Here is an 18207-nt window from a genome sequence, read left to right as displayed (position 1 = left end):
GGGGTGTCCTATTTCTAAAAAAATCATTTCTGGCAAAAAATCACACTTATTCATTTTTAATTTTTTTTTTCGAAATTTTTGATCACAATCAGATTTTGAAAAAGTATTCTGCCAAAATCGTGAAGTTTTCACGACATTTTTCAACGTGATCATGTTCATATCACATTTGCACAGGTACTCTAAAATACTCACGTAATAACGAAGCATCGATCCTCTCCTTGCAATCTCCATAAAAAAGTACACTCAACGTAGCCAACGAATGAATACAGGCGTGTTTCTGCATCTCGCACTCATTGGGATAAGTATTCATATCCGAAGCGCAAACTGGTTCTTCAATAATCGATACAGATAGATCTTTATCACAGTCTGAAGGACATACGCAGACTCCCGACTCGCATCTCGTCCTATTGGTGCATTTCACTCCTTGGCAAATATCTATAAATTTTTAGGAAAAAAGACACGTCTTTCGTTAACGACACGGCGAACTATTTTTTAAACTATCAACATCAATGACACGTTCACTAACCGCAATTTCCTTTGTAAGAAATCGTGATTAATTCTTTTATTTCGCACGAATGCTTCTTCAGTTCGCACTCGTTCGTATACGTATTGCTGTCTGAGCCGCATACCGTATTTTTCTCCTGCTCGACAATAAAATAAAAGAAAGAATTATTTAATTAAGTTCCAAATAAAGGCACCCTGTTCTACAGATTTTCATCTTGGAAATAAAATTTTAAATTAAAAACACACACAAAAAGCTTCTTTTTTTTTCGTTTTGTCTTCGATACAAAAAGATATTCTTCGATTACAACAGTAAAGAAATAAAGAAGGAGAAAAAAAGACAATACCTCCGGGCACTGCGACGGACAAACACATTTCGCTTCGCCAGCTCCGTCGCTTTCGCAAGTCGAATAAATTTCGCATTTTTTATTCTCGCAGCCGTCTGCAACAAATTAAATATTTTAAAAATTCAAACGCGTACGGATAAAAGTATACCGAGTGGTTTTTTTTGTACAACAATGTTGTCGCAATTGTAAAACACTTACTGCAAAGCCCCTTGTAGAGTACTAGAATGGTTCTTTGATGTTGACATTCTTCGTATTGCAATTTACACAGGTTACCGTAAGATATACCATCGGAGCCGCAAACTGGATCGAATTCATTCGTGCAAACTGGGCATTCGCAAGATGCTCGGCCGTTTCGTTGAACGCATTGGGCTCCGTGATCGCAATGGTGATTAGAACAGGCTCCGTGTTCGCCTGGAACAATTGAACGAATGTTATTTACGGCGAATCGAGTAGGCAACTTTATTAACGTGTTATTTACGAAGGGTATACGGAAGGGCGGCGGGGTGTTTCAATGTTTTTGTACACTTTTAACTTCGAATTAGTACGCGATTTTGGAGCTCTATAACATGAAATCGGCTGACGCTAGAGTAAATCTGTTTGTGCAGTTTTGAAGAGAGTTGAACAAATATTGAAAATCATTCTTCAAAAAATTGAAATGTCCAAAGTTGAACTTTTTGCGAAGGCTAAATTTTGAAATGAGGATTCTAAAAATGAGGATCAATTTAAAAATTTGGGTAAAATTCATCGACTATACAATCTTTTCATTTTGAATAGATCATAGCATGTTTCTTTCCAGATTGCTAAAAAAAAAATGGAAAAATCACGTGACACATAATTTACAATGTTTTTCATACCGCTGATTTCGAATTTCAGCTTGTTTTTTCGATGAGAGCTCGAAAACGTTGAAAAATTTGTGAGATTTATGGTTTGTTGGGTTTTCAGAAGCACGGATTTTTGAATTTTCACTCACTTTTTACATTCCGAACCCTACATTTCGAATTGAAACCTACAAACTAAAAAAAATTCGTAATTTAGTTTGCTGGAATGAATTCTCGAATCCGATTTACCGCATTAATAGAAACCCCTCGAATGAGTTTTCTTTCAAAATCTAATTTCAAAATGTAAGATTTTATTGCAATTTTTTAATAAATACAAAAGTTTTAAGCAATATAGACGAAACACGAGTTTCACTCGTAGTTTTGATAAAGAAGTAGAATTTCATTGCGATTTTGGCATCATTTAAAAAGTGAGACTTTTAGGTACCTATGTAAATTATGTAAAGAAAAAAGTTCTTTTTGAGATTTTTTTTGCAAAAAAATAGACTTTCTGACAATTTTGACCAAAAAAACATGTTTTAGGCCATTTTGACAAAAAATGGACTATTTTTGTCATTTTTACACAAAAGTAGGATTTTCTCAATTTTGACAAAACAGTAAGATTTTTTCTGATATCTAGTTTTGATGGAAAAAACTTTTTTTTAATAATTTTGACCAGAGAAGCAGACTTTTGTGGAACCAAAAAAAATTCTAAAAATGTTGATAAAAAAGGGGTTTTTGTGGAATTTTCACAAAAAACAAGACTTTTTGGAAATTTGGACAAGATAGCATCAGTCATTTTCACAATAAACCTACAAATTTCGAAAAAATTGAAAAAATTCATGCAATCTATGGCCAGTTATATAATTATTCTGAGATGTGGTTTTCAGATTTGACCTGCTTTTTTTGATATGAGCCCCAAAAGCTGCACAAAAAACATTTAAAAAATTGAAAATTCTTGTGACTTGTTTTTTTAAATTTTCTGATACAAAATAAACTAGAGCATGTCTAGCAGTATCAAATTAAAAACTCAAATTCAGACAATATCGAAAAAAAAATTAAAATTAAAAAAATGATTCAAAAAATGAAAATGAAAACTTACAGCATTTTTTCAATTTCAAGAAAAATGATAAGGAACAAAAAATGTAGAAAAATTTTTAACAAAAAATTTGAGAAATAACTTTATTTTTACCTACTTAGTTACTTTGGAAAATGAGTTGAATATTGAAAAAAAAAAAAAAATGGAAATAGTGCCGTAAAAAATCAAACAAATTACTTAAAGGTGGGAAAATGATGATTTTTCTCCAATAGGTACTCAACTAACTGAGAATTGGACACACCAAAATTACTCATAACTACCTTTACCAAAAAGCACCAAAGTCCTCATGCCAATTTTGCTCATCTGAACCTCTCTCTATTCAACACTTATTATTCTATTGTCCTCATCTGCTCCAAGATCGATCATCTCTACAAATAGACCAAGGCTCCCCCTTCATTCCTGACAACCCCTCCGAAATAGAAAAATTCATCACCTTAATCAAAAAACATAATTTAGCGAATTCCATATAAACCTCCTTTACGAAGGGTGTAATAATCTAGTGATTAAAAACACCAAAAAAAAAAAAATAAAATAAAATAAAAAAAGTATAGCAAAATTGAGAAGTTTTTTTTCAAATTTTAAAGGGGTTAAAGAATGTGGAATACTTAATTCAGAAAAAACTTTGAAAAATTCGATTTTTAAGAAATTGGGAAAATGAAATTATGTGTTTGACTAATTTGTTGGCTGATCAATGATCATAGTTTAATATATTTTTAAAAAACATTTCAATTTTTTCAACGAGATGTTTTTTTTAATAGGCACCGACAAAAGAGGTAGGTACCTATTCCAAATGACTGAAATAACATAAAAAATTTGTAGAACTGAGCAAAGAAAAATGGAGAGAGCATCCAGAAAAAAATTAGGGCAAATTTAAAATGCTGAATTTCAATAATATGTAGATTTTTTACAAAGCTTTAAGGGATTAAATTCGGTCCATTTTTAATTTAAAAAAAATCAAAATCAGATAAAATTGAGATAAAAAGCTGAAATTTTGTTTATACCTTATTTTCAATCTTCCGAATCAGTTGGTGATATTTTTAGCCCATCTGATGTCCCCTGCAAATTTTTAGATTTTCTAGTTTCAAAAAGGCTGTCATCAGCGTGGCCTTCAAAACTGGAAAAATCTGCTAGGCGCCTCAGAAGTCCTTAAAACTACTACTAATATAGGTACAAAACAAATTTCAGTTTTTTGTAAAAATCGCTAGAGAGTTGGATATCTATAAACCAGCAGGAATTTCTTCAAAAGTTGAAAACCCAAAAATCGTATGGAGGATTCAAAAAGGCTCGAACCTACAGAGGTCAAAAATAGATCAAGTTACACCCAAATTTCAGCTGTTGCTTCAATTTTCAATTTTAACAAACTACTGATTTTTTCGTAGAAATGTAGGCATCGTGTTACCTATTTTTTCTAATCCACCAAAAATTAAAAAATTAAATTCAGCACCTAAAACTTAATCTGATGGCTTATTTTGGATAATTTTTCAATTTTTAAAATTTGATTCAAAAAAATTGTCCACCGATTGGGATCCTTTCCTCATTAATCAATAAATTTGCATCAATTTTTTTAATCCATGAATTCGCTTTTAATGTACATTGTACTGATCAAATGGATGATCCTCCTTCCTTCAGCCTGTACCCCTCTCCAAACACACACTGATTTAAATTGATTACACCACTTACCACATACTCCATTGTAGGCCAACGTAACGTTACTTTTTAATTGACAAGAAGACTGTTGAAGATGACAAAACGAATCATAGGTCACCCCATCCAAGCCACACACAGGTCTGATGATAGGTTCGCAATCCGATATACATTCGCAGGCGGCTATACCGTATTTATTAATAATACATTCTTCGTTCGACTTGCATTTAACATTGGAACACGGATTGACTCCTGCAAAAATAAGCACACAGAAAAGAAATCAAATTAACATTCGCAATTTACTTCGAACGTCTGTTCGGTCTTTTTCAACTACACAATTCGACAAATTACTCGAGAAAAAAAAAGAAAAAAAAGGAAATAGGTCGTAAAAAATAGCTCGAAAAAGACTCGGCAATGTACTCAATCATTCGGTATCGTTGTTTCAATCGATACCTGTCGAAAGGCTCGGTGAATTCGCACATTTTGTTTTTTTAATTAAATATCTATAGCGAGAGGGTCGCAGCAGGGAAGGTGGACCCAGTTCGTAGGGCATAAGACGCCCTACACTACGCAAATCTTATTATATTATTTTAGGTACTCGTACCTCGTTCTGTAGTACATAGGTAGGTACTGTAAAAGTATATGGAGATGGATGATGAGAGGGAAGTGTGTAGGAGGAGAGCACCTTGTGTCGCGTGTCTTATCAATTATGCATATCTTTGTTGGAAAATACGTGTACGAATACCTTACCTACCTAGTACTCGTAGCAAGCAGCGTTGCCGCGCGCTAAAAGGAACATTCGTTACTATTATCGAAGTTGCTAAAACGAAAATTTTCTTTTGTTATCTGTTATCTATTATGGTGCCTGGCTGTGCTGCTAAAAACTATTATGTATTAAGAAAGGCGGCATAGCATGGCACCCGCCGACTTGGGTTAACTTCTTTCCACTTATAACAAACTTAATACGAATAAGAAATTGTTGCGGCAATAGCTTACACCTCTTCAGTTAATACTTAAAGTAAGTAAAGTCAACCACCTCTCACTCCTTCTCTCTCTCTCTCTCTTTCTTATTTTCTTCTCGCGGCGCTCCGCGTCTTCTACCTTTTCTACAGCCTTACACACGTAATAACCTTTCGCACACTGGTGAAATTACACGACTATACTGCTGCGGGAGCCCTACTCTCGCCTTTTCTTGTTCTTTACAACGGTATATGGCTGTTAGATAGGTAGGTACGAGTAGAAAGGTAGAATAAGGTAGGTACACGCAGCAAAGAGTAACTTTTAATGTCCTTTCTTTGTAAATATTTACTTTCCGCTGCGCGTCGTTGTTTAATACGATTTCCAAACTTTTCTTTCGCTCGCAACAAATGAATCGAACTTTTTAGCCTGGAAAAACTTTAGTCTTAAGGCTCGGCTTCTTATTTAAATACCCCTCCCTCTCTTGTGTTTGTCTTCCTTGGCCTCCTGCTGACTCGATGAGAATAAGTAAAGTAAATTTATATAAATTAACAAAAAAATAAACTCGACGGTATTTTGTCTGCGGTCACATCGAACCGAAACCGTGGTTAAGGCACAGATGAGCAGATTATTCGTTAAATGATCAAATTTGTTCAGCTTTCAGCTTTAAGTTGATTTATAACTTTTTTAATTCGTCGACCATTTCGACGACGGAGGAGAAAAAAAAATGGAAACGCCCGCGAAAATTCAATATCGGTTAACTCGTTCTCATTTACTTACTCGTAGCTTCCATCGTATGCAAACTTTCTCCCGAGGCGATGGAGTTCGCTTTATCTCAACGCGTAATCTCGAACGCGACCTCATCGTCCCTGTATACACTTCTCCTTCAATCCCAAGCACAGAAAACTTTTAATAATAATAAACCGAAATATTTTTTCTTCGGTATAAGTAAAAACTTTGCTCGGTATTTTATCGAAAGAGCGAACAAAAAATACTCAGAGTTTTCAGCAACAGCGGCGCGGTAATCGCAAATTCTCTCTACTCTACCATCACTAACTTATACTATTCTTATGCAAGAGCAGATTGTTGCGTAATAATCTCCTCACCCCCCCCCCCCGTCGTCATCTTTGGGTATTCTCCTAGCGCAGTAAATAATTTTCAAATTCGGTTCATTCTTCGAGAGGAAAAAATATACATATAAACTATATCCTATGAAATAACTCGATCCACACGTGGGCGTAATAGTCGAATTTTTTACCCTTATAATGAAAAAAATTCCGCTCGATTATTCTCGTCTTCGAATAAGTTGGAAGGAAATAACATTATTATCGGGCCTTTGCTCTCTCGGTTAGAAAAAAATGTGGGAGGATTCAGGCAACGTTCAGTGGAGACTCATTTGTAACTAAAAGTCATTCAGAAACAATCATAGTCCATAAGGTGTCTCTGGAGAGGAGATTTGGGTTCTCAAAGAGTAGGAATTTTCGAAAAAATTGTGGTTGTTCACTTCAGTTTCCACCCAACCTGTTTTGGGGAAAATGGCCTTATTTTAAAAGGACCACCTTTAGGGTTGTACTGAGAAATTGAAAATTTGCAAATCACTTATTTTCGGATTTTTTTTTTGTTTACCTCATACTCGTATGACACATAATTTATACCAAAACGTCGAAAAATGTGATTGCTGAAAATTGCACAATATTTTGAAACACAGTGATGCCAACTTTTTGGTCATTATTTCCAATTTCAAAAAAATCAGTGGATGTGTTCAGACCCATGGAAAAACTTGTGGTTGAGACAGACAATATTCAAATCAGTTGGTGTGTTCAGACCCAAGTAAAGACATCCAATGGTACAAATTTGTCGGCTTGGTGTCAAAAAGACATCACATTTTTGCTGGGTGGCCATTGTTGCTTTTTGAATAGCGTCACCATTCGGCAAAAAGAGAAACTTCATACAGAAAACGAATCTGGAAAGTCTCAGGAAGCATTTTCTTCACCTAGTTTCCTTTTTGACCAATAAATGGCGCTGCCACCTTCCAGAAATGGTCACCAAACCTGCATACATTTTTTTGGACATACATCCGTTTGCCATCAAGCTAACGAATTGAGTTTGTTGGTTGAAAAGCAGCTTGTATGGTCTAAAACAAAGCACCACTGTGTTGGAATCTTCATTTCCATGCTGTTATGATGAAACTCGGCTGTGTACAAAGTAAAGAATATCCTTGTGTGTACACCTTCAACATGAAGCATAATGGGAAAATTTGTAAACTCATTTTAGCTTTATACGTTGATGACAGACTTGCAGTTTCAGACTCTGAAGAGCTGATGAACAAATTTATCGACATGTTCCAGTCTGAATTTAAGATCATATTGAAGATGGCAGACCAGTTCCTTGGTATTTGTATATCTTGATCATTAAACAGAGATATAAACCTTGGATCAATCACTTTATATCGAGAAAATAATGAAGTGATTTGGAATGGCTGGTTGTAAGTTAGTACAGACTCCAATAGTCAAACAATCTATGAAATCAAATTCCAAGAACACATCGATGGCTTAATATAAATATGTAGTACCATGTTAAGTCCAAAATCCTAAATTTTTCAGGAGAACAAAAAAACGTTTAAAACATTCATATTTTGTTATTTGCAGTTTTAGATTGCATTATTATGTTTAGAGGTCTTAATGGTATGGCCTGATGATATTTTATAGGTTGATAAAATAAAATTAGTTGATTAAAGCACTTTGGAAGGACATACGAGGTTTCTACGTTTCTAGAGACGACATACGAGATTTTCATCATACTTACGTATGACTTACGTGGTTTTTAACAAGGACTTACAAGGTTTTCAAATTTACAATGAGACCCAACTATCAAACAGCTTGAATGATACAGCAACTAAAATTTTGCCTGCTGTCTTCAGGCTCGGAGCCACCCACCAAGTTACTGAGAAAATCTCGGTGGGCCGCGATGTATTTGATCCTATGAGGTAAAAACTGGGCCGCTTAAAAAATTTCTGAATGAATTTTTATGCTGAGTGCCCTCCACTTTGAAAAATGGGAGAAAAAATTTGGCTGATTAATTGATGAGCCCAAAATCCGGGCCGCTAAATTTGCCATGTTCTTGGGTCTGGCCCTGGCTGTCCTACTACATCTCGATCAACAACCAGTGTTCTGATTAAATATGCTGACACAGTGATATCCTGGATCAGTAAATGACAGCAGTTGGTAGCTGACTCGAGTTTTGAAGCAGAACTTATCTCTGCTAATGAAGCATCAAAGGAAGCCATCCGGATAGTGAGATTATTGTGAGAATTAATCAATATGTCCGATGTTCCTGTATTATTAGTGAATGAAGAGAATGCCACTAAGATCACAGAGAACGTTGAATTCCATAGCAGAATGAAGCATATCCAGAGGAAGTACTTCTTTATAGGGATTTGACAAGACAACTGTCGCGCTCTAGGAAATTGTAGTAAAAAACACCGGAACTAACGAAAGGTCCCGTTGTTATCAGCAATTTTCAACAATTTTCCTTCAATTTTCACAACAATACATTCCAATGTTTATTCGGGGACCTTTCATCAGCCAATCAGAAACAAAGCGACACTAGCGCGGCGCACCTCTGTCAAGTTCCTATCTGCGACCTTTGAGAAAACATGATCTGTGTGAATCATGTTTGAACTGAGCAGCAATTAGCTGATATTCTAATGAAGCCTTTGCCAAATCCAAAATGTCATCAATCTAAGTTTTAGATTTTTGCTGAATAATTCTCGAATTAGGGAAAGTGTAGGAATAAATGTAAAATTTATGTCAATATAGGTGATTCTTCATCAAACTATCAAGGTTGTATGTACTTACGTATTCTTCAAGTCAAATAAAATCGTGACTTTGTAATATTTTTACTCGATCTCTGATATTCTAATTCATAACTTGAGTATTCATACTCGCTAACATTCCCATTATGTGGTTTTCTATATTTTATTATTTTTGTGTACATATTTTTATCCGTTTTCATCATTAGTTTCTATACATAAGTAAATGAAGGGAAAGAAAAGATTAGATGAAAATCAAAATTTTCCATTGACGATTGATTGAATCATTCACATTTTTAAAATGTTTTTCGAAATTCAAAACATTGCCAAAAAAACAAAGTTGAAGTATCTGGGTGGTCTTTTCTAAACAGTGGATTTTTTGGTGGAGCACCTCGGAATTGGGTTAAAATCAACATCTTAGCTCACCAAATCACTCTTAACATTGAAGATGAAATTTTGAAAATTATGAACAAAAATTCAAAATATTGTTAAAAACTATCAAAGCAGCTGGAAATGATGATATGTAATTGATTCCAGGTACCTCAAACTCATTTTCAAACAAGTTGACAGCGGTGGCAGCCTTTGTATAGCGGGTGTAGCGAGCTGTTACACCCAGAAGCAATTCGCTACACCCAGAAAAACAGTTCGCTACACCCAGAAAAAAATCGCTACACCCATAAGAAATGATTCTCCAATTTTACATCGTTATAACTCAAGTTTTTAGCAATAACTATTCGTTTTGTTCGTTTTTCGCTAGTTGTCTGCCCACACAGACACAATTTTTGTGGTAAAAGTTGATAAACAGTGAAAAATCTCTCTTTTTTGTTCTTTTTCAATCAGTTTAAAAACCTCAAAAATGTTTGCTACACGCAGAAAAAATTGACACTTTTTTCTTTCAACCAACCCCAGTTTCGCTACACCCAGGCGAAATCTAGGCTGCCACCACTGCAAGTTGAAAACGATTTTGAAAAATTGGGTTGAAATTTTTCTGATAAAACATTTGGTCATTAACCTCATTTCTTGGTTCCAAAACCTTAAACTCTTTTAGTTTTTTTTTCCAAAACGGCAAAATAGCTTTGTCGATATCTTTTCCTTATTCCACCTCACTAACTCTTTTCTATCATCCTCATCCTTAAAGGGAGGGGGCCAGAGACCAGCTGATGATGATTTTCTGATTTAATATGTAGGTAGATATGTAAAAAAATTGAAATCCAATCAAAAGGGTCATACGAGTAGGTGTGTATGTACAAACAATTGAATCGAAATTTGACAACAAACTTACCAGAGCCACATTTGCCTCGATATATAATCCTTAAATTCTTCCTAGACCGGCAAGACTGCTGCCTCAAGCTACACTCGTTGCTGTAAGTTTTGCCGTCAGATCCACAAACAGGAGCGAATTCCAAAGAACACGTCTCCGAGCACCTGCACACGGGATTTCTGTCCGGATCCAATTGGCAAACCTCAGGTTCAGAACATTTGACATCAGGTCTGCTGCACGGATCTGAATATATAGGAACAATAAACAATATAGCAATATTAGGTACATGAAAATGTAACTTCTTCACATGCACATGTTGTGGGTAAATATTCTTTACTGAGTTTTGCATCTCAATCGTCTACTCGTAGTAGTTACTCTTACCGCAATATCCTTCGTATTTGACGGTAATATTGACACTGGACGTACAAGCGGTTTTCTTGAGCTCGCAATGATTGGTGTAGTCGAGGCCATCGGCTCCGCATACCGGTCTCGACCTGGAATGATCTCCGTAGTTGGGACAACTGAGCGGACACTCGCAGGTGACGTTTCGGCCGTCCGGCGCCGGTACGCAGCGAGCACCATATTGGCAAACATGGTGACGACAAGGGTCTGACAAATCTGTCGGGAAAACATAACACGTATCCGCTAAGCTCACTTGAATGTAAAGTATAGCTTTCAAAGCTATTTGCATTCTATTCTTGATTCCCGTAGAGGGGAAAAGGAACAAAATAACGTTTCGCATATCTTATCCTATATATCCTATATCCTTTCGCCTGCCTTCCTGCCTTCCTGCCTTCCTGCCTGCTTGCTGCTTCTGTTTTTCTCTCTATTTATGCCTTGTACACCGTTAGGGCAGCTGCCAATGTTACTTTTTAACAAGGTGAAATAAAAAATTTCGTATGCGTTTGCCCTATTCGTGTGCTTCTCCTTTATAGCACCGTATATGTCTTCCAAATACGAATTTTTTTTTCACTCCTCGTATACGTAATAAAATTCAATGACCTTTCCGCGCCGTTGATTCGAATTTGCGAGATATGCTCGTCCAAATTCACGAGTATACGATCTCTTACTTCTTCGGTAGACTCACCGCACCGCCACCGTACCGTTCGCCAATTCCAAACGTATCGTATTCGATATTCGACCGTCGTAGTCTATGCTATCTGAGTTGCATACGCGAAAACCATAAACACACGTTAGTAAAATAATACCATCGGTAAGCTATACTATACCCTCATCTACCCTCCTTAGATTACCAAAAGGCGTACAGCACAATCAAACGAGCAACATGTTTTTTCACTATAATATAATGAAACGTGTACGTACTTACAGTCACGATACATACACTTGACGTACGTGTCATCCATTCAAGTACGTACAAATCTATACACAAAGATACACAATGCGCAATATACCGGGTGTACTGTAACAGACGTTGAATAATTCGCCTGGTAATACACCAATGCAAACTACACGAATGTAATTTGGTTTGCCAATCATTAAAGTTCAAAGGTGCAAAGTATTGAATGCTAATTCTTTGAGATTTCAAAATCAAAACTCATGAAATACTGCAGAGGAGTGGGATATTGTTGCATCTTGTTGATGAAGAATTTTAAAATGAGCACAAAAAAAGGCTTTCAGTTTTTGTTCAAGTTTGACATTGAAGGAGCTATGATTGATTAAAATTTTCAAAGAGCTATGACAGCTTCAATTCACAATATCACAATGCAACATGCACGTAGCTATGATCACCACTGAAAAATTCTATACTAAATCCAAAATAAAATCCTAAATCACTCCCAAAAAATTCATTTTGCGAAATAGCCATGAAAAAATCCACTCAAAATATCCCGAAAAAATGCTTATCTGAATCGAAAAAAAAATTATAATCATCACTGAAAATTAATTTCAAGTTTCCCTGAAAAACTCATCTGAACCACCAATGGAAAAAAAATCATTTTAAATCAGTAATTCTAAATTGGCACAAAAAATTCATTTCGAAGCACCACAAGAATTCGTTTGGAATTACTACATACATACAAAATAACGCATTTGAAATCAGTCAAATCACCATTAAAAAATTAATTTTGAAATTATTTGCACAAAGACGTTCTAAACTGAATTTTAAAAATTCATTCCGAAAATCAAAATCATCTACCTAAAAAAAATTACTTATTCGATATTACAAATTCCAAAATAAATCGCTGCCGAAAAATTTACTCAAAATCACCACGAAAAAGTTCATTTGTACCTCATAATCGCCTAAAAATTTTTATTTAAATTCAATACTAAAAAATCCATTTGAAGTCAACTAGCTATTCAACACAAAAATATTTGTTCATTAGTTCATCGCAAAAAATCAATTTAAAATCTCAAAAAAATCATCAAATTTGAAATCATGGCACAATAATTTCTTCACTACCTGGTGACTATATGGGTTTGTTCCTGCCTATTGGGATTTTGTAATTTGGTAACATGTAAATCACTTGAATCACACGAATTAAAATGTTGGCATCTCACAATATTCCAACAAAAAATACCCACTGGGTGAGCCAAAAATAATTATATTCTGTCATTTGTTAAATCGATCAATTTCTAAATCAGGTTAAAAACTTTATTCGTAATCCCCATAGAAGAAAAATCCATTCAAAACTGTAACAAAAAATGCATTTGGAATCACCACACAAAATTTTTTTACAAAAGTGATCAAATTCTAAAATTATTGCCGTCAAAAACTTCGTTCTGATTCATTCATTAATTCTTTCATTCATTTGTTCATTCATTCCAAATTGCTTGATATAAACTCTCACACGACGAGTATTGTAATAATCATGCGATTACAAGTACAAACACCCCCCCCCCCAAAAAAAAGCAACACAAAATTCATCTGAAATGTCACAAAAAATACGAGTAGCTTGAAATTGCCTTGAAAAAATTCTTCACCAGGATTAAACAAACTCTAAATCACCCTCAAAAATGTATGTGCCTAAAAATGTATCTACAATTGCCATGAGGAAGTTCATTTGAAATTTCCACAAAAAAAATTCATTCTAAAATTAGGTAGGTAGGTGCTACAAAAAAAGTATTTGAAACTGCCTCGAAAAATTCATTCAATTTGATACTCGCAAAAAAATCATTTTAGAATATTATCCCTTCACAAAAAATACATTCAGGGCTCGTACTGAATTCTTTCCAAAAAAAAGTGACTTTAGTAACCAAAAAATTCGAAAAAGTAATGAAAAATGTTACAAAACACGACTAAAATGTTTCAATGCAGAAAAAAAACACGGAAAAAACCAGAACATTTCAATTATAATGATGTAAAAAAAATCAACACCTACATCAAATTTCTAATTGAAATTCAGTAATGAAACTCGATCGAGACGTTGATCAACAATTTTGGCAGAAAGCGAGATTCTTAGGTACTTTGCAAGTGAAACTTCTTGGCAATTTTCTGCAAAAAATTGAGAAATGTTGGCAATTTTTGGTAAAAAAGTGAGAATTTTTGGCGATTAAGCGAGACATTGAGGTAAGCTTTGGAAAGAAATTACACAGAATTTTTTGCAAAAAAGAATGATCAATTTGAGCTATTTTTGGAAGTAAATGAGACTTTGACAATTTTTACAAAAGATGAGACTTTCTACTATTTTTGGCTCAAAGAAAGATTTCATGAATTCTGGCAAGAAACAGAGACTTCAGCAGTTTTTTTAAAAAAAAATTGAAACTTCCTAACAATTTTTTCAATTAGCAATTTTGCTGAGATATGAGAAGTTTTGTCAATTTTCAAGTGAAAAAAAAGGCGGAAAGTGTTTTTTTTTGTACTTTTTATGGAAAGGCGAGACTCATTAGTAACATTTTAGCAAAACAATTGAGTCTTGTTGACAATTTTTTGGCAGTTTCGGGCACAAAATCAAGATTTTTGGGTAACTTTTGAAAATAGATGAGGTTTCTTAGACTCATTTGTAGAAAAAGGTGACAATTTTGACCATGGGCGATATTTTTTGAAATGTTTTGCGGAAATAGAGACTTTGAAAATTTTAGCAAAAGAAAGCATTAGGTACGCTGAAAAGATAATGAAGCTCACTAGTTGATATTGATATTTTCAAGATTGTTTTTTTCTTCTTCTTCTTAAAAAACTAGAGCCAAGATTTCAAAAAATTGAATTTTTGAAATTGAAAAAAAACTTTGGTGACCTCAAAAAATTTAGATAAAATCATAACGAAAAAAGTCATGTAAGCTGAAAAAATTTAAATTTTCAATCACAACTAAGAAATTTATTAGAAATCGTATTATAAAAATTCATTCAAAATTACTACATATGAAAAAATTAATTCCAAATCAGCGGGAAAAACTTCATTCCAAAATCATCACAAATTATTTACTTTGCCACAAAAAAATTGCTAATGAACACCGGAAGCTATTTGTAAACGAAAACATTCCGTGGATGGAAAAGAGAACCATATGTCTCACTTCCGAGAGAAATTGATGTCACAAAATGACTAGCAGATGCAATGGAGGCAATCTTAGTACAAGGCAGAGTAGAAAGAGCCAGAGCAAGAGGACGATCTTCGGCCAAGTGGATTGACTCCATTCGCAAAGCAACAGGTTACAACTTCGTCAAATATGCAAGGAGCCCGAAGAACAGAGAGCAATGGTGCAAGCGTACACACAGGATTACCCAACAGTAATGGGCATGATACCCCCCCCCACCGCTGGGTCATGCGTTATGATGATGATGATGATAAAACTTCCACAAAAATAGTTGAATTCATATTTTTCATTCCCCCTAAAATTTAAGGCCCTGGAGCTCTTTGAAGATTTAAATCAATCACATAAAACTCTCTCACTTTTAACATGAATAAAAATTGAACACTTTTTTATGTTTTTTTCGAATTGTACAACATGGTGAAAATCATATTCAGCCAATCTTCAATATTCGAGGAGTTGGGCTACCTAAAACTTTGCACCATTAATTTCTAGAACTTGCAAACCAATTCGCACTTGTGTAAGTACTTTGAATTGCAACACAACCAGACAAATTATTCGGCACTTATTAATTACTTACAGAACACCCTGTACTGTATATGTCATCACATCAAGTCGAGTACATCGCATCCTCACGACGACATGTTGGTAGGTATATAGAAAAAAAAGTATGTAGCCACGTACACTGACATTAAATACCATAATACGTGTAATATTAATCACCGAATGCGACGCGAACCCTTCTAACGTGTGGCTCGCCTTGTTACCGCGTAATTGCTACTTTTCGTCAAATTTACCTCCGGTACATGTGTTTTTCAACACGTTTCCACGTTTTGTCGTCGTGCTCCCACGCCCATTCCCTTTACCTCTTTGCCTCTAATTTCTCTCTCCGGAGACTAATTAATTATTATCATTGTTAATAGCCACCTTGGGAGCACCACTAGGTACCTACTGCAACATGGAAAAATATTATGAAAATTAGCTCGCGCGGTATTTTTTTCCCTCGTTCGCAGAACTCGTTTCATTTTCACACGTTTCATGCCTTATTTTTAGGGATGAAATACGCTCTTATTTAACACGCGCTAACACAGTATTACTTTCGAGTGTCTTGTAAATTGAAAATTACGACCGAAAGTTCTCCGAAAAAAAAAATGTAAATAAATAAAAAAATAATAATAGTAATAATAACCGCGGAAACGAGGCGAGAAATTACTACGCTGAGGGAAAATTTACACGACTGTTTTATTTAGCGTTGAAATGGCTCATTTTTGAGATATTTTGTTGAAAAATACCACCGGGTGAAGAACGACCAGAATCACTTATTCCATCAAACTGGGAATTTCAGGACTCGCTTGTTTGAATTTATTCTCGATGGAATTGGTCGAAATCACGAATCACGAGGCTCTCATAAAAATCTATTATTTTGACACCCTATTTAAATTTTTCTCAGTACCCCCTTCCTCTCATTGGGAAGAGTTTGGTGATATGATCAATCGCCCAGTAAACAGAAAAATGAACGTTCGAACACTTCACTTGAATTTTTTTCACTTTGCCAAAACCAATAATATTCAAAGTTGAAATACTACAAAACCTTTTCTTCTTATGCCCATTTTTTTTCTCTCAGGAAGAAGACTCATTTCTCTGCAATTACGAGTTCGTCACGTGTAAACGACATCAACGATCGAAAACTGCCAACTTGTATGTTTTTTTCCCGCTCTCATATTTGAAATCCAAACGCAACGTTACAGTTATAGAAAATGTGCCACAGCAGAAAAGGGATGGCAATGTGACACATTCGCTAATTATACGTCACGTTGATTGTTTGAGTGAAAGTTTGACTGTATATGGCGGAATAGGAAGAGGGAAAGAGAGGGTATCGGAGTGAAAAGCGAAGCAGCCAAGAGTAACCTAAAATTGGGAATCTGTGCTTCGTTCATTCGCCCATTTATCGGGTTAAAAATATACGGTACACGATATACTAAGGTTAAATCTACTCGGAACGTGACTTCGAAACAACATCATTTGTCTCAGTTTTCATTAGGTCTGCAATTTAAAAGGGGGCTACGGTTATTACGGCTTTTTACTGGGTCACATTATTTCTACGGGTTTCGATTCATCGTCGTATATATATACACACAACTTGGCTAAACTAGTCAATTAATTTCTATCTTTAACGCGCAAACGACGATCAACTATGGTGGTTTTGCTTGAGCTGGCAGAATTCTACGTGTATACGCGGATAATTCACCGACGACGACGTATCTAAACAGAGAAAGTACCTACCTAGACCTATACCTAACCTATAGAGTATAAACGCAGCAAAAAGCGTCCTACGTATACATATCCGACCAACTTTTCATGGTTTCATTTTTTTTCACCTCATCGAGCACCGGTGCGTATGTAATTCGTATTACAACAAATGACCAAACCATCAGAGTCAGGCTTTCAGGACCGATTGTGTTGGTAATTTTTCCAAAAAAGGCAACGGCCGCCCTCTCGGTCGATTATTTTTTTTTCGATGACAAAAAAAGAATCCCCGAGAACCTTTCTCTTGGGTAGCTCACGCCTCGATACACTTTTCGACAAACAAAAGACGTAGACCACGTGCAAGGTATACGAGAACGAATGTACACAGGGTGTCCTAAGTGTGGTTCAGTAAGCCAACGTTAATACGTTGACACAACTCACAGTAAAATTGAAAAAATGCAGATATGTGACTGTGACTTGTCTTCATTCTATCCACCTTATCATAGTTTTCAACCAGGAGATCCTGCAAATTATCTTCACTTGTTACATTGACAATGTTGACATTCGTGTTGATAAAATTGCATAACCAGTTTGCCGTAAAAACGTTGGCAAGCCATTCAACGTGGAATTCAAATAACAGTGAGGCGAGGAAGGGGTAGGTTAGGTATGCAGATGAAAGATGGACACAGTCGTGTACAATATATCGTTGTTATACATGTACACACATGTATTTGAGGCTGTCGATCAAGAATTTCATGTTCCAAAATTGAGAACTAGAGTAGCAGGACAGAAGAGGGATGAAAGTGAAATTTGTAAGCAATATTGTTTGATATTAATCCAATACCCTCCATTTTCGAGGTAAGAGCAGCGGAAGTTTAGGGTTAAAAAAATTGGCGAGGCAAGGGTAGAGCAATGAAGAAGGGCTCACCTGCCAAAGCTGTCTTTTTGCTCGTCCAGAGTCATTTGTAATTGGCAAATTTTAAAAATTTCTCTATTCGAACATACATACGAGTCCCTATCACGAAATTGTCTCAGAAATATAC

The 18207-nt window shown here is 35.3% G+C and overlaps 1 protein-coding gene across 4 annotated transcripts in view; it reads right to left on the bottom strand.

Moving 5' to 3' along the window:
- The window catches only part of LOC135844022 (agrin-like), a 394772-nt gene that overhangs the window by 7633 nt on the left and 368932 nt on the right, over window positions 1-18207 (bottom strand). For all 4 annotated transcript variants that reach the window (XM_065362094.1, XM_065362091.1, XM_065362095.1 and 1 more), the window contains 7 exons: window positions 10817-11053; window positions 10457-10678; window positions 4443-4658; window positions 1047-1259; window positions 849-943; window positions 527-641; window positions 193-435 (listed from right to left, as the gene is read on the bottom strand). In XM_065362094.1, coding sequence (XP_065218166.1) covers window positions 193-435; window positions 527-641; window positions 849-943; window positions 1047-1259; window positions 4443-4658; window positions 10457-10678; window positions 10817-11053 — 1341 coding nt within the window. The remainder of the gene's footprint in view (window positions 1-192; window positions 436-526; window positions 642-848; window positions 944-1046; window positions 1260-4442; window positions 4659-10456; window positions 10679-10816; window positions 11054-18207) is intronic.

This window comes from Planococcus citri, chromosome 4 (assembly GCF_950023065.1).
Source record: "Planococcus citri chromosome 4, ihPlaCitr1.1, whole genome shotgun sequence".
Classification (NCBI taxonomy): Eukaryota; Metazoa; Arthropoda; class Insecta; order Hemiptera; family Pseudococcidae; genus Planococcus; species Planococcus citri.
Note: the sequence above shows the minus strand (reverse complement) of the source record. Positions and strands in the feature narration are given on the sequence as shown.